Below are 27,524 nucleotides of genomic sequence, written 5' to 3'. Positions count from 1 at the left end.
AGTAAAGGTAAAGGGACCCCTGACCATTAGGTCCAGTTGTGACTGACTCTGGGGTTGCAGCGCTCATCTCGCCCGAGGGAGCCGGCGTACATCTTCCAGGTCATGTGGCCAGCATGACCAAGCCGCTTCTGGCGAACCAGAGCAGCGCATGGAAACGCCGTTTACCTTCCCGCTGGAGCGGTACCTATTTATCTACTTGCACTTTGACGTGCTTTCGAACTGCTAGGTTGGCAGGAGCAGGGACTGAGCAATGGGAGCTCACCCCGTCGTGGGGATTCGAACCGCCGACCTTCTGATCGGCAAGTCCTAGGCTCTGTGGTTTAACCCACAGCACCACCCACGTCCTTTTCTATTCATGCTGCACAGGTAGAAAGGAAGGGCCAAGGGGGAAATGCTATGTCACCTTCCAGACTGGGTGCAATAGAGAGGTCTGAATCAGGCCCACTGCCATCATGTGCTGTGGTAGCAGATCTACTTCAGGATCCAGCATATCCTGTGCTGGCCCAGCCCTGTACTTCCCCAACCCATTTTTGGGGGTGGGGGGAAGGGTTCTGCTGGCTGTTTCTGGCAGGGGAACCACCCGTGGTCTCTTCTGCCCACCACTTGGGCTGATGCTTTGGAGTGCCCCTTGTTGGCGGGGCTCCTCCGTTGGCAGCAGAGACCAGCGGATTTAGGTCCAGGCTGGGTAGTGTAGCACCTGTCCTCCACCCACACCCACTCCAGAATAGCGGGTAAGGAATTTGGGCTGCTGTGTAATTAACGTTCCTTTGTTTCAGAGTTTGTGGGTGGAGAGAACCACCCTGATCTTGGTGCAGAGCTTGCCTGGGATTTCACGTTGGTTTGAAGTGGAGAAACGCGAAGTAGTGAGTATGGATTGAATTTACCCTCGTCATTTTGGGTCCTGACCATAGTGATAGATGTATCAGTCTGTAGCCCCTCCATGCGAATTTTGTACGTGTTAATTCTGTCCGGTTTCTATATTCATCTGTGATTTATTTATGATTTAAAAAACAAGTTACTTTCATCGGTATTGATGATCTCCTTCTACCGGGCCACAATAGAAAGTGTCCTTTCATACTGTATAACAGTGTGGTATGCTGGTTTGACAGCCACGGACAGGAAGTCCTTACAGAGGGTAGTGAATATAGCACATGACATCATGGGCTGTCCTCTGAGTTTGGTAGATGGCATCGCGGGAGACCGCTCCCTCAGGAGAGTGAGGAAAATTCTTAGGGATGACTCACACCCTGGCCAGCACTTCTTTAATCGCCTACCTTCAGGCAGGAGATACAGAAGTATAGTCAGCCGCACCAACAGGTTAAAGAACAGTTTTTATCCATGGCTGTTAGGCTGCTGAATGGGAAAAAATAGTGGTGTAATTGACTTCTGACAAGCACACAGAGCAGGAACAAGACTGAATGTATTGGGGGGGGGGGTCGTTTAATTTTACTGCACACAGGTGGTGTAGTGACAATAAAGGTTTATTATTATTATTATTATTATTATTCCTCACAGGATAAGTATTTAGATGCATATTTTATATCAGTGCAAATGCATTTTATCTCAAAGAAAATATGCTTTAGGCACATTTGTGAGCAAAGAACTATGTGACAACAATTCAAAGAGGAAAATCTGAAGAACAATTACTGTATTTTTCCGTGTATAAGACGCCCCCATGTATATGACACCCCCTATATTTGGGAACTCAAATTTAAGAAAATGGGGGGGGGAGGCCTCAGAGTTGTTGAGATTTTTGGGGGGATTGCACAGGGTTGTTGAGCTTTTTTGGGTCCCCCCCCAAAAAATCGCTCTCCTGCATGCGGTGCTAAATTCGCTTCTCTGACCCCTTGCCACCAGAAGCTGCAAATTGCCACAACATCAGCCAATCAACACCAGCCTTTGATGCAGGATCCAATACCACACCCAATAGTCGCTGACTGCCATGGTAGCAACCAATTAAATGTCTACCCTATGCACTATCCATGTATAAGACAACCCCCACTTTTTAGCATAATTTTAAAAGAAAAAAACCAAGTCTTACAAACAGAAAAGTACTTTCCAGTCTGTGTATTTGTCCACTCAGTGCAAATTAGATTGGTTTATTTGCTGGCCAAATAAAATTATCCCTCCTATCTAGTTGACCATCCCCCTCTGGCACTGTTGTAAATTAAATTAGTTAGATAATAACAAATAGCAAATGAAATGGTATGGTATGGTATTTGGGGGTGGGGAGTGAACGAACTCAGTGCAGAAATTATTTCTTTTCTTCCATTTATATTCCACTCCTCTTCACCCATCAAACCCAAAATGACATAAATGTGGTCCCCAGAAGGTCTCCCATGTAGGCACTGATCAGATCTGCTTAATTTAAGCAAAATGGTGGTCATATCTGCCTTGGGTACACGATGCTCTGGGACCATATCCTGGGAACTGCTAAAACTGGATAGAAGCTCATCCCATGAAAGAGACACAGAGAGGGAGAAATAAAGAGATTGTTATATAATTATTTCTGAATATGAATAAACATTAACCAAGTGCATTTAACAGAAATGTAAATCTAGAAATCTTATAGCTATAGTCATTGCGTATAAAGACTTAGTTCTAAACCACTACGACAAATACATGGCATGTATAGTTATGATATCTCTTCCATGCTGCTTTTAGCTGAGGTGCAGGGCTAAATAAATAGCACTATATAGTCGCTTTAACACCTCTTGTAAGTTTGGTCACAGATTTCACCCGACACTCTACATATCCTCAAGCTTTCCAGAACATCACTTGGAAGTGGAGTAGTGCTTAATTTCTCTTCAGTCAGAATAGCACATCAGAGATGAGGTTGTCAAAGCTGTCGGCAGTTGCAAAGGAGCTGCTAAGTCTGTGTCAAATAAGCAGATGCATTGCTGTTGATGGTTTTCAGGTGGAAATGAGCCCCTTGGAGAATGCTATTGAAGTGCTGGAAAATAAAAACCAACAGCTGAGGACACTGATCAGTCAGTGTCAGACTCGACAGATGCAGAACATCAACCCCCTAACAATGTGTTTGAATGGGGTCATTGATGCAGCGGTGAACGGTGGAGTCACCAGGTACCAAGAGGTACGTCCTTCTTACCTAAAGTGTAAGGTGTATTCTTATTTAAGACCCCTCTGCTCCACCTTACTTAGCTATATAATCATATTTAACTTAATCCTATCTGTCACACTAATTGGGACTGTTTAGAAATCTGATGGACTATGTAGGCTGAGATAGCATTTATCACCATTTTATCCAGCCCTTCTTCCCAGACACAATCCCAGTACTTGGGGACTGTATCTAGATCAGGGGTCAGCAACCTTTTTCACCTGTGGGCTGGTCCATCATCCCTCAGACCATGTGGTGAGCCAGACTATATTTTGGGGGGGGGGGGGAATTGAATGAATTCCTATGCCCCACAAATAAGCCAGAGATGCATTTTAAATAAAAGGACACATTCTACTCATGTAAAAACACGCTGATTTCCAGGCCGTCCGTGGGCCGGATTGAGAAGGTGATTGGGCCGTATCCGGCCCATGGGCCTTAGGTTGCCTACCCCTGATCTAGATAAACAGTCATACTCAGAGAAGTCCTATTGAAATAAATAGATACATCAAGACCATTAAATTCAATGTGCCTGCTCTAAGAAAAACTCAGTTGGCTGCAACCCATATGGCAGTTACCAGCAATTTATTAAAACCACAAAACCTTGTGCCATAATAAATGTGTTCAACTTTAAAGTGCTGCAGGACCCTTCCTTGGTTTTGCAGACATGCTGATTGACATGGAATGGAGATTGGCACATTTTATTAAGGCAATGTTCATCAGAGAACCTTGGTTTAAGGTGACAGGCAGCTGCTTATGCACCGTTAGATGTAAAAATGAGTGAGTCACAACACGGTGACAATAATACCTTGCAAACATGTATTACCGTTGAAATGAACTGACCGTGAACTGGCATTGCTCTTTTGAGCTGAAATGCAGTTTAAGGAGATGGCAGGCTGCTGTCAGGAGGACTGGGTTTGGATGGAAACTCTTGTAAACACGATGTACTTTGAACTAACATGTAGACCCTGTGCTACAATTATATTCTGCTCAGGCATTCTTTGTGAAGGAATATATCTTGAACCACCCGGAGGATGGAGAGAAGATTGCATGCTTGAGGGAGCTTATGCTTGAGCAGGTAAAGGGGAACCCAAGAAAGCCATGTGCTGTCTGTTGAAATTGACGTGAACCCAGGAAAAAGCACAACAAGGCAACATTCTGCTTTTCAGAGGGCTCTGGGATTTGTAGAGCTGATGTTCAGATGGCAATGCTAAGGGCGAGTGAGCAAGCTAAGTGTTGTTAACATCATCCCTCTGATCTTCTAAAACTGCTATTTCTCTTGTTTTCGGCAGAGCAGCCTCAACTGAAGAGTGGGTGACAGGCAGAACTTTGCCACGTGACTGTCTGCATATATTTTAATAATATGCTGCTTGGAATGTACTGTAGGAAGGATTCCATCTGGCTTAAAACAGGGAATGAAGGGGATCAGAAACAAGGGTGGTTTTTTAAAAATCTTAAGATTACTTTGCGGTATTAATTCTGAGTCTCCTTAAAACGGGAGATGAATTATGCAGACTAGCAGCTATGTCTTCTGCAGTTCACTGCCCTTTAAATGTCCATATTTCCAGCGGGGTTTAATTTCTTGGAATAGCTTTTGAAATGTATGCCGTATGCCTGAGTGAACCTTTTCTGTCCGGACAGCCACTCTCCCGTGGCTGTCTCAATCGCTGGCAGCATCCGTCAGTGGGCGTTTCTTAAACTTCTTCCAGCAAAGAAGCTCTTTGACGCCTAGTCTCCTCCTACTCTCTCTGTGCGAAAGCCTTCTGCGCAAGGAGGGCGTAGGCAGCGGAGGACCTCTACTCTCCCCGCTGGTCCCCGGCAAGGAGTCATGGGACCGCCTCTCCGCTTCCCCCATCTGCCCCCCTTCTCCACTGGTGCTACGCTGATTCTCTTCCCCAGAAGATGGGCTGCCTCTCCCACTCCCGGGACGCTCTCTGGAATCCCTCTGGATTTTGCTCTCTCCCTCCGGCACTGATGGCAGTTCCCTGACAGTATGCTTACAGCTGGCTCCAGCAGCCCACAAGGATTGCTCTTGGCGTAGTGGCAAAGATCTATGTATGCAGAACTATGTTCTTCCGTATCTAGCAGTGAACTGGTTTGGGCATAAGCCATAGTTTATTGTGATGGGAGCAAGTCACAGTGACATCCTCCAGCGTAGTCATGAGAAGGAAACAGGAGTTTTTGCTTCTCTTTTTGATTAAATACAGTTTGGGATTTTATCTGAATCCAGCAGTGAGTTATGAAGCTGGCTTGTTTCAACAAACCATTGTTAAAATCGGTCATAGTTTATGGTGGTTAACAAAACTATGCTTCATTAAAAAATGGAAGCGAAATCTTCCAATTTCTTCATAGCTATAAGGATGGAGAAATGAGGAGGGAGAGCTCACTGTGGTTCACCCAAGTCACCCTAAATAATGGTCACCTTCCATAATATCATGGCATCTGAACTTCCTCAGCTTCATAGTTACCTGAATGATAGTTAATTTTTGACAGTAGCAATTTTGGAGTTTGGAGGGGGGGGAAGTATTTGATCCCCTGCTAAATTTGCTTGTTTGCCCTCTGACAAAGAAATGACCAGTCCATAATTTTAATGGTAGGTTTATTGTAGCTGTGAGAGACAGAATAACAACAGGAAAACCCCCCAGAAAACCAGAAGACAAAAGTCAGAGATTGGTGTGCATTATAACAAGTGAAATAAGTGTTTGATCCCTTTGCAAAAGATGACTTAGTACTTGGTGGCAAAACCCTTGTTGGCAATTACAGAGGTCAGACGTTTCTTGTAGGTGGCCACCAGGTTTGCACACATCTCAGGAGGTATTTTGTCCCACTCCTCTTTGCAGATCCTCTCCAAGTCAGTAAGATTTTGAGGCTGATGTGTAGCTACTCAAACCTTCAGCTCCCTCCACAGATTTTCAATGGGATTAAGGTCTGGAGACCAGCTAGGTCACTCCAGAATCTTAATGTGCTGCTTCTTGAGCCACTCCTTTGTTGCCTTGGCTGTGTGTTTTGGGTCATTGTCATGCTGGAATACCCATCCTTGACCCATTTTCAATGCCCTGGCTGGGGGAAGGAGGTGCTCAGCCAAGATCTGACGATACTGTACATGGTTAGAAATTGCTGTCATAGCAAAGATACATATGAAGACAACTAATAATAATCATTCTCCCTTTGTTGTGTGAAGGCCCAGATTCTGGAATTTGGCTTAGCTGTGCATGAGAAGTTTGTCCCTCAAGATATGAGGCCTTTACATAAAAAACTAGTGGATCAGTTCTTTGTGATGAAATCAAGTTTGGGAATACAGGTATGTGTGATTCATGATGAAAGGCCCTTCTGTTGTACATAGTCAGTATATTTATTAAGCAACAGACAGTGACATCTTCTGGTTGTAGGCCTATATTGCATCACTGTAATTTATACCTTCTTGTTTCAAGGAAAAATTCATACTGTGGAGTGGGGGGGGGGTCATTAAAAAAGAAAAATCTAATTTCCTTAGTTTATAGTTTATATATTCTTTTTTTACAAGATACTTGCCATATATAAAAGTTGTCTTCAAAACAGCAAAGCATGCCCTTAAAAAATTGTCCTGGTCCCTAATATTTTAAATTTAAATGTATACTTAGGAATTTGCTGCATGTATCCAGGCCAGTCCAATTCACTTTCCGAACGGAAGTCCCCGCATCTCTAGAAATTCAATCCCTGTTTCTATGAGTCCAGATGGTGTCAGAGTGATTCCCAGACGCAGGTAAGTGGAAAAAAATGAAGTTCTGTGTTTCCAATATTTGTACATGTTTATACAAGCAGACCAATTCTCACCAAAGTTGGACAATCCTGAAACAGAGAGAAATAATAACACTAGCTGCCAAGGGAGGTTATAGTGATTCCTTCATTTAAAGGTATTCATAAAAATAAAGTTGGGCAGGCATTTGTAATGGAGGGCAGAATGCTTGAAGTAAGGGAGAAACTGTTTTAGGGCACAAATTGGATAATCCCATTAGCCTTATACTTTTGCAACACTCTAGGGCAGGGTTTCCGGCTGTTTTTGGACTACAACCCTCATTATCCCTAGCCGGCAGGACCAGTGGTCAGGGATGATGGCAGTTATAGTCTAAAAACAGCTGGAGACACAAGTTTGGGAAACCCTGCTCTACGATACGGATGGGGAACCTGAAGGCCTCCCAGGTCCTCTTGGAGTCCACCAGGCCCAGGCAGGATTGCCAGTGGCTAGGGATTATGGGAACTGTAGTACAACAACACCTGGAGGCCTGTAGGTTCCCTCCTTTCTCTACTGTAGGATGTGTGTGTATATATATATTATATGACAAACTGATAAAGGATAAGAGTGGATGTTTTCTTCTTTGTAACAGCCCCTTAAGTTACCCAGCTGTCAACAGATACTCTTCTTCATCTTTGTCCTCTCAAGCCTCTGCAGAGGTCAGCAATATAACTGGACAGTCTGAAAGCTCCGATGAAGTTTTCAACATGCAGGTACAAAATGTTCTCTTCATCTAAAACTGGATCAGTTTATATCTTTCTGAGGACTTTTCTAGTTTTGGGAGGTGGGGGGTACTCTTTTGAAGCGGTATGCAGGGAAACAGCAGATGCTGAGGACACTGCGAGATTTATTTTATTATTTTTATTTGCACTTCTAACACATCCAATTTGATCAGCTCAGGATTAGAAATAAAACTTGAAACAATCAATCCCCATTGCAATATGTTTGTTTGTTTGTTTGTTTGTTTAAAATACCCTTTTTATTTTATAATCCTGATAAACAAAGCCTAATCATTCAGTAAGTGCTGGGGGGAAAGCTCTAGCTCTGCCTTTGGCAAATCTCCAGAGAAAAGCTGTTCTTCACTTAATGGTGAAGCCCACAAAGTTCAGTCTCCAACTGCCCTTTGTCATGCAGACTCCATATTCAAGAGGATGATTTTAAATATATCAGCATCAAAGTTTTGTCTTACTGTACTGTCTGGGGTACAGAGTGGTGGTGCTGTGGATTAAACCACAGAGCCTAGGGCTTGCCGATCAGAAGGTCGGTGGTGCGAATTCCCGCGACGGGGTGAGCTCCTGTTGCTCTGTCCCTGCTCCTGCCAACCTAGCAGTTCGAAAGCACAAAGTGCAAGTAGATAAATAGGTACTGCTCCAGCGGGGAGGTAAACGGCGTTTCCGTGCACTTCTCTGGTTTGCCAGAAGCGGCTTAGTCATGCTGGCCACATGACCTGGAAGCTGTACGCCGGCTCCCTCGGCCAATAAAGCGAGATGAGCACCGCAACCCAGCATCGTCCGTGACTGGACCTAATGGTCAGGGGTCCCTTTACCTTTACTCTCTTCACTGAGGGTGGGATGAGTGGCTGATAAGCCATGTTGCTCCATGACAACAAACTGCACAGCTATTTAAAATATTGTCACACATAGTAGATTATTTACCCTCATATTCCACTTTTAAGAGAAGATATTCTTATAGGTTTCCTATCAGATTTCTGTAATTATGCTGAGGCAATACCTGGACAGAGTCTTGGAGCTGACAAAGGAGTGTTGATAGCTCAGGATATTCTAGTGATGTATTTCAACAGGATCTAATTTTTTTAGCCATTAGTTCTTGATACAGATAAATGTATTAAGATAAATGCAAAGCTGGCACAGACACGATCCATTACATCAACACCCCTTCCCAAAACACGGTAATTGGAGAACCTTGGTTAACAATTCCTTCAAAATAGATCAGTCACAAAAGAGGTCGTATCCCTCTCTCCACCCTGGCGTTTTTCTTGTACTGTAAATATTAGGAGAGACGTTTCAGTTTTTAGAGGAACGCTGTTCATCTTATTTAAAATAAAAAAATAAATCTGACTCTCCAAAATGCTTCAAAGATCCCCAGTTTGGTTCAGGGATCTCTCTCTCACTTGGGCAATCCTCAAATCATGTCAGTTCATGATTCAGAATCTATCCACAACTTTTGCACACCCCTAGTTTATGTACCCTGTAACCTAGCAGCATTTTGGTGTGCCAGCTGCTTTTTTTCTGGATATCTGATGTGGAAGTAGTGAAGTTTCGGATGTTTGAGTGTTGAAGCTGTGCATCACTTGTACTCAACCTGTGTACAGTATTTGGTAAATAAATTCAAACATTTAACTAGGCCACGAGTCTCCAGTGAACTTCCAAAGGAAACTAAACCCGGGTAAGGGCTGTACCCCTTGGAGAAGTGGGGTGGGCAGAACAAAACAAAGGGATCATAGAGTTGGAAAGGACCCCAAGGGTCATCAGTTTAGCAACCAGAAATAATTTTCTATGAATAACATTCAAAAACACGTTTTTTCATTTTTTGTATTTTATTATGGACTAATTTTCTAGTTTTATTTAGGATGGCAACTGCAAGATGAGAATATTTTTTTCTGTAAATAAAATATTCTTTAAAGGTTGAGTACATTTGTTAATGTTTCTGATTGTTTGCTGCCTTTCCGTTTTCCTCCCTGTCACACACAAAAAGGCCCACTGTTAATCCTGACACACAAAGTTACTAGGTTTACTGTATGGTTTGTAAAGGCAATAAATGGTGCAAAAAGATGACGTTGTGGTTTTGGGGTGAGAAGTGAATTTCAGCTGCAGCCACGTACATTTGGGTACATCCCTTTGAAACCTTCTCAGTAAACATGCACAGGGTTGCACCATCAGTCACCAGCTTAACACCCAATCATATATTTGCTCCAATTTATCATTTGTTAAATAAGTCAAGCCTTGGATCCTGTATGTTGAGCCTCTCCATAATCCACCATACCATGAATCAGAACATGTTGTTGTTCACCTGTTTATCATCATGTCACATGATGAGGACATTGAGATATTGTGACTCTTGTATTTCCAGCCAAGTCCATCTACCTCAAGCCTGAGTTCTACTCATTCAGCTTCACCTAATGTGACCAGCTCTGCTCCATCCAGTGCCAGAGGTTAGTGCTTCATTACCTAAAGTTCCTCCTGGAAGCTTTCTGGGCACTACTAAATGATTTTAATGCAACCCACTTCTCGATCACGCCATTTTGCAGTTCTGCAGTGCGAGGCAAGCCACTGTAGAGTCTCTGTCCATTGCGGCCTCACCAGAATAATACACCAAACTGAAGGTCAGGAGAACTGTACTGATTCTGCAGGTTTCTCTTTTGTTCCAGGCTCGCCTCTGTTGTCCGACAAGCTTAAACATTCCAGAGAAAATTCTTGTTTGTCTCCAAGGGAGAGGCCTTGTAGTGCCATTTACCCAAATCCTGCTGAGTCTTCACAGGTAGGCATTGCTAAGGGTGACTTTGACAGGGCAGCCGTCTGTCAAGTGAGCTTGACAGAAATGGTATTGACCTACCTACCGAATTCAAACAGGTTACTTTTTGTGCATGTAAAAGATACAGTAGATCTTTTGAGCATTGTTGATGCTCATCAGATGCTAATGCTTAGATAGTTACTTTTAGGGTAAGTAATAATTCAGCTCCTAAATTTCTTAGCTTGATTCATTATGGCAGTTTCTTGAAGAATAGCAGAGAAATGTTGTGAAGGAAGAAAGCCCAGGATTTTTGTTTTTGTTTTCTCCTTTAGTGTCACGGTTTTATCATTTAAAGCAGGGCAGACTCCTTTCTTGTAACATGAGGTCAAAGTACCTACCGTTTTCCATTTACATAATGCTATTTATAATTGACAGCCATTCTTTTTAACAATCACATTTACCCTTGGCATATTTCTTGAAACCTCTGTAGGCCATTCCATCACCACACCATGCTATTAACAATGTAGTTTTCATGCTGAGACTTGGGGAAACCTTGGAACAGGTTCCCTGTGATTTGTGGAGTTTGGGCTCTGTTGGTAGAACATTATTGCCATTTCAAAGGATCTTCAGAAACGAACGTCCCTTGGGTTTTTGTAATTCATTTTCTCTGATAGGAAGCTCTTGCTTAATAGTCCCTCTGTCGTTCTATAACATGATCTCCTCTAGTCTTGTTATGACTTGCTGGTTGCCATCGTAGCTGACATTTGCTCAGCGACAGCAAACATTATTTTTGAATCAGCCTAGACTTTTCTATCATCCGCTGGAGCAGCCAGGGCAGGAAATGGGCCCCTGGAGAAATGTTCTTGTGTTAAAGTGGCTTTTGGTGCATGCCACAAAGAAAGAACTGTACCATTTTTGCTCCCAGTCTGCAAACCCTTGCTTTGCCAAGTGGAATGAGGCCTCTATTCCGCGATGCATCCGAGATTCACCAAAGGAGCCTGAGGAACACATATGCCCAGTATCTGCTCACCCAGAGGCTTACCTGACAGGGAAGTCTCACAATCTGTCAACAACCTGTGTAGCCCCCGACAGGGTAAGTAGAAAAAACACACACCTATTTCTCATGCAAACATTATGCAGATAACGACTCAAGCAGTTCCTTTTCTCTGTCACCTCTTTAAACTAAATCAAAGAGGAGAAGGACCTTTTCTTGGGGTGGCCCTGTACTATAGAACATCACCATAATAGGGACTTCTGGGCTATCACTAGAGAGACGGATATGGAGTGGGAGAAATGGAATACTGCTTTGTCACAGTTCACCAAGTCATTGTTGGAGGCAATAGCAGTTCCCCTGTAGCCTCACATTCAGAATTAGGTCCACCTACCCACATAAGAGAAAGCACTGGATACTGAGATCCAGGTGGTCATTTGCCTCGGGGGGGGGGGGTACAGACCTGGAAGTTTCAGTAATTTATTTCAGACCATAGAAACCTCACTAAGAGCACTTGACAGCGGTGACCAGACTTGGGCGACAGGTCTATCATTCTAGCTTTCTTCATGCTCAGGGTGGCTGATCAGGAATCTGCCCATTTGTATGGTTCCTTTCCATGCTGCTTGCCTTTTGCTGTACTTCCCGGTGTCACAACACCAGGACAAAATCATTATTTGGTAACGACGTGCCTCGTTTTTGTAAGGGGTGAATTTAGTAAACATGGGACGCGATGGTGGTACAACATGGGCTGTAGTCAAACTATTTCCATTTTTTACCACCGCCACTCAGATTTGCCCATTTTTAACAAATTCACAGGCTGGCCTGTTAGACCGAGTTGCTGTCACATTTGGCCGGTCAGAAAGGCGGTCTGATCGTTTCCTGTTCTGAGAATATGGCTGTTGGCTGCGCTGTCATAACTTGTCATGCTTATTCTCCATCTTCTAATTGACGTGTCTGCATGTCGATGTTTCTAGTGATAAAGCTTTGCATACTCTTACTGTCTCCTCTAGCTTCATTGTAGTTGCCACACTTTCCCCCCTTTTCTTTCTTCGCAAGTACCCCACGATTCCCTGTTCTCGTGAATGTATTGTTTGCCTTGGATATCTGGCAGTTCTTGTCTTATGAGTTTGCTTCCGCTATTCTATCAGTGACTTTGGTTCCTTGACTGGTCCCTGTATACTTTCCCACAGAAAAGATTCGAAGTTCTTGCAAATGTTGCATTTGCTAACCTTGATTTTGACCCGTTTGCTTAACCAGTATTTAGGCTCTTGCAATGTAAATTGGAAATTACTGGTAGTTTAGCATTCACATCCAATGACCTTATGGGTGCTTTCTTCCTTTTCACTAGCTCTTTCAGGACCTACTGTTATTTCCATATAAACATCTAAATCTACTTTATAGTCTTCAATTTAAGTGCATACCTCCACTCAGACTTCATTTGTACATCTTTGCCTCACTTCCTGTATATAATCAGTAATTGCCCTTGGAGGGAGATGTGGGAACTGCCTTGGGATTTTTTGTATAGGTACCAGTGACTAAATGATGTTACTTTATATTCTAGAATAAACTCTGTTTTGTTGCCTTCACAAACTTGGTCTAAATGGTTTATCTGATGATTGTATCTGCATTATTATCAAACTATCATTTTCAAAGGAGATTGTAAAATTCATCCAGTTGACTTTTGCTAACAGGTTCTTAATGACATATAGTAATTATTATATAATATATTCTTTACTAACTGTCCTTAAGAAAATCCCAGTATCATTGGGTGGTTAGAAAAATGGTGTATTACACATGAGTCAAGTATGGTTGTATGAATAGAATTTGCCCAGATAATATCAGATATATATTTTATTAAGTAGAGGCTGGACCCTCCCCCCCCAAAAAAGGAAGCTCTTTTCCTATTTTTTATGATCTCAAGAGTTTCTGCAGTTGAATTTGAATGTTATCTGAAGCATTTTAGCTTCCACTGGTTTAAAAAAAGCAAGCCTCGGGAATGCCTTATTTTTTCACTGTTCAATTCATAGCCCTTCTGCAGATTAATTATCCCTCGTTTTTCAATACAGAAAGAGCTGACCTTTGTTTTTGTACACGGTATTTAAATTAAATTACTCTGTTTTTTGTCTTATAGCTGTCCTCTTAGGACTCAGAAAATCCATATCAATCATGCTTTAGTCTGGGTTTTTTTAAAAAAAGATAATTTATTCCCAAATTTAATTTTATATTTGCAAACATATAAAGGTTTAATAAAAAACATCTAAAGGTTTAATAAAAATGCTGTCATAAAAATGTTGTGATTTTTTAGAGAATTTTGTTCAATCACATTGGAGATGGTGCTTTGCCCCGAAGCGATCCTAATTTGTCTGGTCCTGAGAAAGGTAAGCGTTTTAATTATTTTGACGTTCATATCTCACCTTTCTGTAAAATATCTGTGGTGGCTCTCACAAGAAAAAAGTAAAGCAATGCACAATAATAAAAAGTTGTCAAGCAGAAATAATATACAATGTAGCGTTATAGTGTAATATGATATATTTAATGGGTGACACCCCTCTTCATAGGAGACCCATTGAAATAAAGGACTTACTGTAACTTAGTCATGATTATAAGCTAATGGATTGATTTTTATTGATTTAGTAAGTATGATTTATTTAGATACTACCTAATAGATTGTAATCAATTTTGCATTCAGTACTATATACATATTGCAGTTAAATACCACAGTGGTGTTCAGTAAGACGAAATAGTGAGTCTAAATAAAACGTGAAACAATGGCTTCCTCAGTAGATTCAGGCAGAAGAGAGGCTGAAATCTATGTCCTTGAAGGCTAACCCTTAACCTGGAGGCTACAGAGACTAGTTAAGTAAATTCGCTCTAGGGGCTTGAATCGAGAATTTGTAGCCAACTTTTAAAAACTGGCTTATATGTCATTTGACTTTTGACAGCTTAGAATACCAATGCTGATTTTTGTCATCTTTATCCAGCTGTAAACAGCACTCCCAGCAGTTGGAGCCTGGACAGCGGGAAGGAAGCCAGGAACATGTCAGAGAGTGCAAAGCTTATGTCTCCTCCTGTGCCCCCACGCCCCACGCAAACTGGTATGTGGATACATCACAACTGTTCTTATTGTTGCAGGAATTTATGTATAGGTTGGGGGGTTGCCCCTCCAGCAGATATCATGCACATGCAGCCCACTACCAAAATCAGCACAATTGCTTTTGTGATTTTTGTGATTTGTCCCCACAAAACACTTTATCACTGTTTCTTCCTATCTATTCAAAGGGCCTTTGCTGCACAATACCAAATGTAACAATTCACTGATAAATGTATCTGTGTACTGGCTCACTGGGAAAACTTCAGAAATTCATATAGACATGTGAGCTCAGCTACGCAGCAGCCCCTCTGCCTGAGTGATAATCCCTGGCATCCTGATACAGTGGTGCCTCGCAAGACGAAAAGAATCCGTTCCGCGAGTCTCTTTGTCTTGCGGTTTTTTCGCCTTGCGAAGCAAGCCCATTAGCGACTTAGTGCTATTAGCGGCTTAGCGGGCTTAGCGGATCAGCTGATAAGCGGCTTAGCGGATCAGCTGATAAGCGGCTTAGCAGATCAGCTGTTAAGCGGCTTAGCGGTTTAGGGTCAGTTGATAAGTGGCTTAGCGGCTTGGGAAAAGGGGGGGGGGGAGGAAAAAAACCCCGCAGGAACTCGCAAGACATTTTCGTCTTGCAAAGCAAGCCCATAGGAAATTCGTTTTGCGAAGCACCTCCAAAACGGAAAACCCTTTCGTCTAGCAGGTTTTCCGTCTTGCGAGGCATTCGTCTTGCGGGGCACCACTGTACCTGAGTGCCAGACAGGTAGCCATTCCAGAAATAACAAACCCAGATGAAGACAAAAGGGTGTGACTAACTTGGCTGGGAAACAGGGAAATGTAAATAACTTCTTTGTTACACTTGATGCATGTTTGGTGGACGCCAAGGAGAACCATGGGGGCAGGGTCCAGGATGCTCAGATTACTGCCACCAGACCTCCCCTTTCATGATGTAACCATGATGTATGAGTGATGTATTTTTTTGGGGGGTGTAACATGGGGATTATCAGCTAATAAAAGTTTGGGGGCTCTTTTGTTCGGGGCTTCCATCTTGTTCTACCTTGTGGCAGGTGGGAGTCCTGTCGCGACAGTCTTCAATAAAGACCAAGCCTACTGGCTGCTGTTTTGCTCTGGTATTCCTGGCTGGTGTCCTTGGTTTTTGTCCAAGGGAGCCCTCAGATTTCTCCATTAACATTATCTAGTACCAGGCATGGGAATGGTCTGCCGCAGGCTAAATTCAGCTCAGGTTTCATCTGAGAAACCAGAAAGAGTAGGTCCAGGAACTGCATAGTTAGGCAACCCGCCATCAGAAGAGATCATGGCAGCCAGCAGTTAAATATTCCCAGCCCAGTAGAGCAATAGATGGCTTAAAGAGGGACAAGGCAAGCAGACTGGGAAGAGGTTATTTTTCAAGGACCTGGAAGGGACTAGGAAGGTGGGACACAGGGATGTTGCCAGAGGGCCTGCAGGCTAGTTTTTTGTTTTTGTTTTTGCAATGGGTCCCATATTTCTTGCCGCTGCCTGCTCTTTTTCAGCTACCTGTTTGTCCACACACGCACACACAATTGTGTTGCTTATGTTGCGTTGTTATTGGAGATAGCCTGGTGCCTCCAGTCTGGAGAGATATTTTATGAGGGGCCCAGAGCAATAGTGCAACTGGAGAGGGGGAAATAAGAGGAAGTGTTTTCCTCCGATCTTAGAGGGCTTTTGCAGATAAGAGAAGCCCCTGGGTTGAAAAGTTCTATCACTGCTCTCTGCCTGGAGCTGCAAAGGCGAAAAGCAAAACTGTGGGTTGCTGACTTTTATGGTAATGGAGGTGAGGGGCAAGATCCTTTCATTGTGGAGTTGCTGCCATGGGGGTCTGAGGACAAAGCCTAGGTTTGTTTTTAAAGGAAAGTAAATGATGAATGTGGACTATAATGACTGGCCATCATAATGTTATTATCAAGCAACACTTATACATAAATAAATACATATTATATCATTCTGTCAGTAAGATAAAAGCTGCTATAAAAAGGGAAAAAATAGCACGAAATGAGGAAAATAGGGGAGTAAAAAACCACCCCCACAAAGACTGACGTAATTCACCAAATTTTTATCATAGTGTCCATGCATGTGTGTAAGCTTTGATATAATGTCCATTTTTAGCTTAATTATTGTTCTCATTACAACTGAATTCTCAAATCTGTTAAATTCTCCCCATTTTTTTAGCAGCATCACCTCGACACCTAACCTCAGTTTCCCCTTCTCCTGCTGGAAGATCTCCAATGAAGGTAGTGGCTAAATGGAATTTGAACGATTTTGTGTTTCTTCCTGTTTACAATAGCATGCTTTTCTTTTCTCTTTGTAATATTGACACATCTTCAGACATTCATATTGCCTTCAGAATCTGAATGTTTTGAGGGTAACTCATATCATAAAAGCTTAGCCCTTGAAACCAGCATATTCATGTTTCCTTTTTATTAAAACAGCTTAGAGAGGTTAGGTTATGAGGCAATAAATAAATAAAATAAGCATATAGTTTATTTTTTGATATGACAGTGCCAGTGTCTGTAGCAGCAAGTTGGTCCTATGCTTTCAGAAGACAGCGGCCATCAGCTGGAGTGAACACAGAGCAACTCATGTGTTTTTATTTTATACCCAATGCCTACAAAAACTGTTACTTCTCTTGAAAGATTTATGCAGTGGCAATTGTTATACAGAATTGCTTCTCCTATCTTGTATTGCCACTGCCTGTTTCTGAGATCTGAAAAGTCCAAAGGTTTAAGTCTGGGAAGCAGACTCAGCATTACAGTCTACCCATTTGTCGTGAAAGTACTCATTTCTGGCATTAGAGGGCACAGTGCTACCATTAATTCTACAGGCTTTTATAGCATTGCTAGCGAATGGGCACGTAGTGATAAACAAGAGCTCTGCTCAGCTTCTGGTTTTGAAGGTGCAAAATGAGAAAACTGCCCTGCGTTTCTGGTAGCTGCAGAATTTCAGTGCGCCATATCACACGGAACCCAGAACTTGTTGCGAAGGAACGTTTATCTATAATTTGGCATGTTTTCTTCAGAGAAATACTTTGCTTTCTTTCTTTTTTTTGGTGGTGGTGGTGGGGGACTAATTCCTTTTCTTTTTACCCAGGGTTCAATACAATCGTTTACTCCGTCTCCTGTGGACTACCATTCCTCGGGACTCATTTCCAACTCCCCAGTCTTGTCTGGAAGTTACAGCAGTGGCATCTCCTCCCTCAGTCGGTGTAGCACGTCTGAGACGTCCGGCTTTGAAACTCAAGTCATGGAGCACCCAGTACCTATTTCTAACTGCAACATGTCCGAAGAGCCCGTGAGAAAAGAGAGCAAGACTCCGCCACCTTACAGCGTTTATGAGAGGACACTGAGGCGCCCTGTCCCGCTACCTCACAGTCTTTCCATCCCCATCCCTACAGATCCGCCAGCTCTGCCACCCAAACCCCTGCTGGTCCGACCAAACAATCTGGAAAACAGTAGCAAGAGAACTGAACAGGTCCCTCGGCCCAGGCCTCTTCCGCGGAAAGTGTCTCAGTTATAACTTTTTAAAGAGAGGGTCATTTTTTTTTGTAATGACTTAAGTGGAAAAAAGCAACCCCCCACACATCTAACATAGGCACTTTAATATTTTTCACAACTATTCTTTCCAGTCGTTTTCTTTTTTCTTTTTTTAACTGCTTAATATTATGTTGCGTATTTTTGGCAGATGAAAAGTACTAACCTAGAATGCCAGATAACTGCAAGAAACAGGATTGAAATGATTTCGTTAATATTAGGCACAGCAGATATGGATGCATACCAGTTTGAATCTGAAGCTCATTTCCCCCCAAAATACTTTAAGTGAAACTATAATTCCCCTCCACAACTTCCTTTAACGTAATTCCCTGTACTTCTTAGAGCATGCGGAATAATATGATTTAAACTTAATATATAAAACCAAGGCATGTTCCTGTAACAAGATAGTTTCATTTCTACTTTTTGTGAACATTTTGGAGACTGTTCCCTTACCATTTTTGAACCTGTTTATTAATACATGTACATGAACAAAAGTGATTATGGATCAAGTGCTTATAACTGCATTGGAAAATCATGAGGATATTGTTGTTGCTGAGTTCATGAAACAAAACACTTTGTTTGGGGTTACTTACTTTCTTTTGGCACATTTTGTAAAGCATATGTGTATATACATTTTCATACTTTTTAAAAATGACATTTTCAGCACTTTGGCAATGATCTGTCAACATGGCCTACATTTTCCAATTTACTTCATAATTCCATATAGCTGCTGATAAAAAAATTTCCCATGGACAGCTGGTTGTAGAATTTTCGCCTGCACATTAAAAATTGTGTGTTTTCAGAGGAGGGAACTAACCTTAGAGGTGTTCTAGTATCTCAAATGACTGGGTCCTTTTCATTGTGATCTGAAATGGCCATTGTCAGCGCTGTAAAATTAGTAAATGCAAAGAAAACAACTGGGTGCAAATAAGTGTTCGTGGAAAATAATTGCCGGGGGGAATTAACTGTGGGTGAAACATCAGAACTATAAATCGGGATTCAGGCTTTAATAGCGAATTTTTTCTTTCTTTCTCCCAATCAACCTTCTTGCCCATTTGGCAGCCTTTAAGCCTCCAGACTGCATAATGCACTGTATAACAGAAAACTTAGAAAACATCTGGGTAAAGGCAGGTACCTTTCCCTACAAGTCCCCCACCCCTTGCTCAGTTCCTGACAACCAGCTGTGTAGACTCCTCCAAAGCTCATGTTCATTCCAGACAGGGCAGCTTCTCATGCCACAATCTGTCCACTTCTAGAAAGAGGACAAAATTGGTGACATGCCACATTGTTCAAAAAGGCATTCAAAATGCACAGAAGCGGGAGACTCGACATTTTCCTGCTTCTGTTTCTGCGTATTTTATATATGAAAAAGGAAGCAGCTGCAAGCGATTGCAAACGTGTGCCATTTAAAATCATCGCGGTATCTCTACCCAAGTGCAACTTGCGAAATTGCCTTTGGAAATCTGTCCTGACAAGCAAAGGACACTGCTCAGAGTGGAGACACTCTGCACTCCCCCCAAAGCACGGCACATTCCAGTCTCCCCAAACGAAAGAGCTGGGCTGCCTTTCCGTTCTGTTGCTGCACATTCCACTCCCAAAACATGAAGGGAGCCTCAGGAGGGTGAGGAACTGTGGTCTGACAAAAGGAAAACGGACCCCTCAGTGAGTAAAACAGAAACACTTGTCTGCAAATAGACATTCCGGATCGCAGCCCAAGTCCCTGCAGAACATTCTGTGTTGAAGTGCCCTTACTCTTGCCGGATGACGTTCTAGGTGGCATTTCACTCGAAAGCTCCTGTAGATCCGTTCGAAATTTCGTACTCAGTTCTAGGACCACAGATTAAATCACCTTGTATAAGCAATTTTTCTATCTCTTCTCCACTCCCCATCCCATTTTATGCACTGTTTGCAACATCTGTTTGACAACCGATACGTATGATCTGTATTTTTCAATCATACCGTTCAAAGGTTATCTCCCTGTTTTGTTGGGAAGTGTGTGTGTGTGTGTTGATTTAACAGTTTGCTTTGTTGATAGCTTAACTCTGCAACATGGTGACCACTTTTTATATTCCCTCAACGAAACCTTCAGCAGGTATATGCTGTTAATGGTAGCTATAGAGGTTTTCTATAATAAATGTTCGAGTATTTTTGTACATAACTGGTTAATTTTAATAAGGAGTACAACTATGTGAAAAAGAAAAACCAGACCGTTGTGTATGCAGTAAGATTGTTATAATTATGCCAAATACTTTATGTAAGGGTGGGGCACGGGGGAAAATATTTGTACATATGTGCTTTTAACAATAATTCTGCCATATTGACTCTACAACTTTGAATGTCAGAAAAAATATATTAATATATGTTGAAATATCTATGTTTAGCAAAAGTGTTTATAACTGGAAAAGGAGCATATGAATTTTAGCTTTGTACGTTGCTGATTTTGAAGTCCTGAGATTTCTTGAACTAGCTCTCGCTTATCATAACATTTTCATGTCTGCATAACCAGAATTTTGAAGCTGTTAGCTTACATATTTATGCTGGTTTTTTTTTAAAAAAGGAAAAGGTATTGTAATTTAAATAAAGTGTCACAAACTGGATAACAGACCTACTTTTATCCCTCTCCCACCTTATACATAGAGCTGCATCAGTGTGTTGCCTGGTCCTTCAGCATAGTCTGAATCAGTGTTATTTGCTCCTCAAGTCCGTTTTTAAAACATATTTGGCAGTAAGCAAAATTTTTACTCATGTGCACGTATTACTGACGTCTGCTTGACAGCAAAACTTTTAATGTAGTTTCTGTTTACAGATGGTTATACTGGTTGCTGAAGAACCGTAAATACACAATAAAATTGATTGATCTTTATTGTACAATTTGTTTTCTGCTGAGTGCTGAGTTTGTAAATTAGTTTGCCATGGAATTAAAGTTTCAGATCCTGTATTTGATCTAACTTCATTTCTGGTTTTAAAGGAGAGAGAAAAATGAACCAATCTCTTTGCTGATCATGTCTCCTTTGTCTGCCCTGCCCCTGCCGACTCAACTCTATAATAGCTTTCACACATTTGCCGGGAGCTTTTAAAGAATATAATTTGATTGGCCATTAAATGCATAGTTGCTCTAGGGAACAAAAGATCTTTGTCCTAGCAGGTGTGTCTATTGTGGGCAGATCATACTTTTCTATCCATCTCATCATCATATTTCATCGCTAGAATGCAGGCCACAGCATATCCTGCCATAGCATGTCTTTTTTAATAGCAGGGAAGCATGTGGCAAAAATGTCAGTATGAAAAGCAGGGGTGTTGTGGTGGGTTTCCGTTAGCAAAGTGCAGGAACTCATCAAGACAGCTCTCGCAGCCAGGTTATCAAGGACAGCCCTAAAGCACCGGCAGCTTTTTGGATTTCACTGGGGAGACAGACCAGTTGTGTCTCTGATTAGTCGCATGGCATGACTGCAAGAATCCTCTGCATAGTTAAATGGATAAGCTCCATTGAACTCAGTGGTGCTTTTACTACATAGGTTAATTTTGCAAAACACATGGAGCCTTAACTATTAATTTCCATCTGTGTTTGCAGCCATCTGCAATGCAGCCTTTAGCTTTATTTACTTTTTCTTTTTTTTTAATGTGAACACTCTTGCAAAAGAAGCATTTTCATTTAAACTCCTAACACGAAGTATAGTCCCCATCAAAAAAAGAATGATTCAGCTTCCACTAATTATTTTTTTTCCAAATCTCTGACTTCCTCTGTGCTAATATGTCACGAACAATAGTAATACTTGAAAGACTTGTTATTGTCAAATTCAGTTGCCAGAGCAAGGGGAAGATCTATCAATTATCCTTCTCTTTCAGCAGATAGTATCGCTCCTGCTCTGTGATTCATGCACTCTGTTCTTCTTGCACAACACGACTGATAAAAAGTATATAGATAGTGCTCTTGCTAATGCTGGTGAGAAGCGACAGAATTCTCCTCGTATCATTTTTTTTTACCTTTTTTGACATTTTTGTTAGATTTTCAAGTAGTGACTATACAGTAAACAACACCTATGTTTAACCAAGTGTCTAAAATCTGGCAAATGCTGTCACAACACATAGGACTCAGCTACACAGGTCAATTACAGTACAGTATAACATTAAAGTGTGTTACAAAATTTTACATCAGGGGACGCTGTCCATGGAAATATGCATTAATAGCTATATAATTTTTTTCTTAGTGTTCTTTAAATCTGTGTAGATCCAACCCTAATGAGTGTTGCACATCAAACGTAAGTTTACAGTTTCACTTATAAAGGGGTTGAAGGTGATCCTTTTTTAAAATTGTAGTGTTGGAAAGGGACCTCAGGATCATCTAGTCCAAACTCCTAACGATGCAGAAATATGCAGTTGCCCCATATGGGGATCAAACTTAAAACCTTGGCATTATCAGCCCCACACTCTAACCAACTGAGCTATCCAGGCCTGCTGTTACTTCAGATGGAAGCACAGGCCTCCCACTGAAAACATCAGGCAATTAAATAATAATCCTCAAAATGTCAAAGCCACACCCCTTTTTATACTGCCTTGAATTTACAGAAGCATGTGTGTCAATCTCCTGTCCTCTGGCCATCAGCTCTTGGACACAGCTTTACTACTGTGTTAGGACCAACTGAGCAGTGCAAAGCCCCCAAGCCAAAAGAGACGGTGACTGACTGGGCAGCTGGTAGGTAAAGTCTTGTCTCCTTCTGTTGTTATGAGGCCTGTCCAGCACAGCTGCTACAATGGATGCTGGGGGTATCAAAAACAGCCCTGTGGGGTAACACGGACCTATCAGAATCAATGCATTGGTTCTGAGCATATTCAGAGAAGCAAAAGGAAGTGTTTCCTACTCTGAGGAGCTTTTTCGTGTGTTTGGTTTAGTTTGGCGACCTTGCTAGACAGAGAAAGAGAAAACAAGCAAGCAAGAGCAAGCCTCTTTCTATAATAAATATCTATTTTTTAAGCTTCGTAATTTTGCTTAAAAAAAGAGAAAGAAATGGGAAATTGGGAGGAGAGGTAATGGAAGCGTTGCAACAAACTCTTTAGTAACCATTTCACTCATTAAAAGTTGCACCCGCTGCTTGGTTGGGCAAGGCCAATAAGGCAGATTTGAGCCATGGACCGCTCTAGAGTATTATTTCAAGAAAAGGTATGTGGAACAAGCCCTTCCCCTAAAAGGGGATACAGCTTGAATGGAAGAAAATGCTGTCGCTGCTGTTTTGACCTTGCTCTAAAATAAAAAGTTTGGCTGCTGTGACATTGAAGATATCTTAAGCTTTCACCTCATTAGGTATAACTGACATCACTTGGATTCTTGTTTGTATAGCTGCGACAACAGACATGCACTGAAAGACTATGTAGCAAGCTATTATTCAGACTTTTGGGGGGGGGGTTTAAGTGTGTTTTTAAATGTATTGTGTATGCAACACCACCCTCAGATTGAAAGGCTTGTATTTGAATGGTGTGCTGTGTATTCCTTGCACATGCAGTTTTGCAAACTATCTGGTGACTTTCAAGCATTTTTAGAGACTATCCATGGAATGTATTAGAATATTTAGGCTTTCATTTCATATTGTTAAATGCCAGCAACAATAATTAAATACCAGCCAGTTTGTCTTTGAGTATGCTAACTGCTGTAACATCTGGAATAGTCAAACAATGAGTTGTTGTTGTTTTTTAAAAAAGAAAAACAAATTAGAAGATAAATAACCGTAACTGTTAATGACTTCTGTGATACAGTTCGTGAACTATGGAAGTATCTGTTGTCAACTTAAGTACATGTTTTGCTTCATAGGATTTACTGTTAGGATTGGCACCATTAGTGTGCATTTCATGTGTTCTGTTTATCCGAAAATGATTTGGCGGGGTGGGGTGAGGAATAACAATATTTTGCTGCACTCTGCTGATACGTTAATGGCACTGTCATTACTAAGTTGGTCTTTCATGTAACTTGCTTTGGAGATGTTTATATGCAAGTGAAGGGAACCTTCAAACTGGCTCAGACCCCCTAGTTGAGATTTCTCACTAGTAAGAGGCCCTGTTCCATATCGAGGCCACAACATTCTGCTCTCCATTTTGATCAACCTTTTTTATTCACAATTATTTAAACCAAACAGGACTCCAGCCAATGCACTTCTATCCAAAGGTTAACAGGTAGCAGGCATGGGGGCTGTTAATTTTTAACTTCAAATCTCTTGTGTGATTTTCCAATAGGTTGCAGGATAAGGGGGACAAAGAAAGCTATTAGTAGCAGATTCTGAAGATCATTCTGAGAACTGCATAACTTCCTTTGCAGAGAGAGCCAATATCTCTCGGAAACATTTATAGTCAAACTTCCTTGGCTTTGTTGTTGAGGCCACTGATTCTATAAACCACAACACCTGACTGCAACACTACTCTCCCCTCTTGAGGTATCTAGAGACTAGTATTCAGAAGCATGCTGTCTCCAATCGTAGACAGTGCTTTTTTACCTAGAAAAATAGGAGCCGGTACTCGCCATGAAGCTGTTACATTAAGTGTCACACTTTTTAACCAAAACGAGAGAGGTGCACTGCGCTACTCACCACAAAGTGGCTACAGTAAGTGCCACATTTTTAAATTACAACAAAAAGAGTACTTCTGGGGGAAAAGCATTGAACATAGTCATCAGGGTGTGTAGTCACTGTGCTGGGAATTTGTCCAAGTTTGTGGCTTTCACTGTCCCATGTGGGAGCAAACGCCAAACACTGCCATTTACCTGGTTGTAAATAGATCTGAACTCTCCAAAAGCCCTTAATTAAGCCAGCCCTCTGCATTTCCAAAGGAAGCCCTATAGCCCAGAGTAAGCGAAGCAAGACAATCCCTTCCTTAGCCCATTTTAGTCATGCTAGTAGCTCTGCTGCGTTCCTGGTTGTTGACTTTGAAATAATTATATTTGTTCCCTCAATGCTGTTTGCTCGGAGAAATGTTTTGATTAACCAGCATTGTGTTATTGTGCTGAAAAGGATTTGTTTTATTTATGAATGCAGATAATAATGGCCCTGCATATGCTTCTGCTGCTTAGAGAGATGGTGGCGGAGGCAGAAGAAGAGAAACGGTTGCTGTCATCCTCTCCCATGGTGTGCCTGCTTTTAGGACAAATGTCCATCCAGGAAATTTTGCAGGATTCTAATCACACTGGGGCTCTATAATTACACAGCTTAATTGTTTCTGGATGGTTTGAGAAATGCTTTGGTGCCATTTGTCCTTTCAGAATCTCACCCAGACGCTTATTACTGTGCTTATACATCCCAATGTACCTCTTACTAATTTTTCCCTGTTTGCCTCTTTCCAAACAAAGCAACCTTTTACATTTGCATTCATAAAACCGTTGCACCTCCCCTGTTCTGTTTTCCTGCTGGCAATTCTAGCCCTGCTTCTGTATCCCCGTTTTACCTCCAGTAATCTCTGAAATCATACCCATGCTCCTCTGACTTAATGCAGTGGGCAAACAGGTGCTCTTCATTTCCAGGTGGGAGAGGGGGAAAAAAGCTTAACTTTTTGTAATACCCAATTTTCCCGGGCCACATTCCATTAAGTTAAAACGCTGGAATAAACCAGTATAAAAACTGAATTCTACTCTACGGCTAAACATACTGAAGCACAATGAAATGTTTCGGGCCGCTTTTGAAAAGCAGATCGCTGTATTTGCAGTATAAAAAACAACTTTAACTACGGAAGACTGGAAATAAAAGAGTCTACATGGTTCTACACAAAAATAACAGCTTATTTCTTATTTTTTAACTGGCCTTGAGAGGGGATCTAAATGGGCAGTGAGACCCAATTGAGTGCAAAACCCTAGCTGTTTAGAAACCATGAATTTGAAGCATTGACCTCCCCGCAATAATCTTGGGAGCCATAGTTCACCCTTCACGGAGCGACAGTTCCCATCACCCTTAACAAACTACTGCTCCTAGGATTGTGTTATTTTTGAATACTTGTTGAGGTAAAGGTCTGAAGAGCAGAGTCTGCCCTCCTCAGGCTCCCTATATGATTGAAAACTCTGAGAACATGCATAGGGGAAGCTTCCATCTTCAGAATACTTTTGCTTCCCATTCCACCCATGACCATTCTCAACTGCAGAATTTTGAGAGATTACGAAGTGATGTTTTGCATAACACAATAACATGGCTCTGGCAGCATTGCCACAGTGAAAGATGTTTTTCACAGAAAAGCAAGCTGCACATAATTTTTCTCCCCCCCTCCCCTTCTAACGTAAACTGAGAAGTGGTACCTAATGTTCAGCTGACAGCATGGTTAGAGGCTATTCAATTTAGGCAATATTTGTCAAAAGTGGTGTCCTGCATTTTAGCACCTATTATCTTTTGATTATGATCCTCTGGATACTTGGTTTGAATGAGATTGGAAGAATTAAAAATGGCCTCACAAATCAGTTCTTAATCTGGTGAAGTAAGCAGAGGGTGAAAAACACCCTGCTGTCATTTCGGTGAGTTGTAGGGACAAAAAAAATGTAAATAAAGGAAAATAAATCACTGGTTGGTTCACACTTCATCAGCTGCCTAACAACTTGTAGCCAGTTAATTATACACCCTTAAAATACATGTATAAGGGGAAATGATTCAGAACTCTTTTAATGGGATGCAGGATAAATACATTCCTTCTAAGCATGTAACCCTTCGTGTGCTTTTGTAAAATAGGTTCTCATGACAATGGAATGGTTTGGGCCCATACCTAGAAAGAAAAAACAATTGCATGCATTCAAAAAATACAGTAAATAGTTAACAGTACTGTAGGACATAGCAGGAGCTGGTGCAAGGTGCTGGCTACAAGGTAAGGCAGGAATCCCCACTAGGACTAGGTGGCCCCTAGCCAAGCTCTTGTCCCCTGAGCCTCGGTCTTCTCCATCTGTAAGGTGGGCGCAATTATATCAGTCTACCTAACAGGACTGTGGTGGAGTGTTGTCAGGAGAGCCAAGGTCTGCCACCATTTTACATCATGTTCTCAGCCAAAATTCCTTGGCTCTAGATCCTTTTCTTGTTGCCTAAAATCCTAGGTGAGGCCGAAGCTGTTTTAAGTTGTGTTTTTTTTTTTAATGCTGTGACCCATCCTGGGACCTTATGAAGTGGAGGTAGCAAATAGATGACGTTATAGTAATGATAAATAACAATGGCTGAGTTCCATGCCCGCGCTTGTCTGGAGTGGCTCAGCGTGTACACAATGGCTCTGAAAATGAGTATGGGATCACAGCCTTATTAAACGTCATCAAATTTAATTTGTATAGCGCCCTTCATCAGAAGACCTCAGGGTGGTTCGCAGAATAAAATGCAAGATAAAACGCAAGTAAATAATTACACCAAGTAAACAATCAGCTGTGTTTGTGTGAGTGCTTAAAAGTAATGTCGCACTTTGAATTATAGCAACCAGATGAAACACCTGCTGTGCCTTTAGGGGTTTTCCTAATGCTGCACAGCAGGCGCCCATTTCCCCAACTACGAAGCGCTTCTCTGGCTGACGAGAGAGAGGAGCTCCCGCCTATT

General features: G+C 41.8%; 1 protein-coding gene across 5 annotated transcripts in view; it reads left to right on the top strand.

Annotated features, from left to right (window-relative positions):
• Positions 1–20,871, top strand: part of DOCK4 (dedicator of cytokinesis 4) — a 262,514-nt gene extending 241,643 nt beyond the window's left edge. For 2 of the 5 annotated variants that reach the window (XM_081211361.1, XM_081211363.1), the window contains 13 exons: positions 777–863; positions 2,918–3,094; positions 4,110–4,193; positions 6,297–6,416; positions 6,736–6,857; positions 7,480–7,600; positions 9,978–10,059; positions 10,276–10,385; positions 11,284–11,451; positions 13,655–13,727; positions 14,331–14,444; positions 16,643–16,704; positions 17,561–20,871. In XM_081211361.1, coding sequence (XP_081067487.1) covers positions 777–863; positions 2,918–3,094; positions 4,110–4,193; positions 6,297–6,416; positions 6,736–6,857; positions 7,480–7,600; positions 9,978–10,059; positions 10,276–10,385; positions 11,284–11,451; positions 13,655–13,727; positions 14,331–14,444; positions 16,643–16,704; positions 17,561–17,986 — 1,746 coding nt within the window. In that variant the 3' untranslated portion in view covers positions 17,987–20,871. The remainder of the gene's footprint in view (positions 1–776; positions 864–2,917; positions 3,095–4,109; positions 4,194–6,296; positions 6,417–6,735; positions 6,858–7,479; positions 7,601–9,977; positions 10,060–10,275; positions 10,386–11,283; positions 11,452–13,654; positions 13,728–14,330; positions 14,445–16,642; positions 16,705–17,560) is intronic. The other 3 variants (XM_081211364.1, XM_081211365.1, XM_081211362.1) reach the window with 2 other exon arrangements.
• Positions 20,872–27,524: the final 6,653 nt, after the last annotated feature.

This window comes from Podarcis bocagei, assembly GCF_964188305.1.
Source record: "Podarcis bocagei genome assembly, chromosome: 10".
NCBI classification, from domain to species: domain Eukaryota; kingdom Metazoa; phylum Chordata; class Lepidosauria; order Squamata; family Lacertidae; genus Podarcis; species Podarcis bocagei.
The sequence above is the reverse complement of the archived record's forward strand: the minus strand, read 5'-3'. Positions and strand labels throughout refer to the sequence as shown.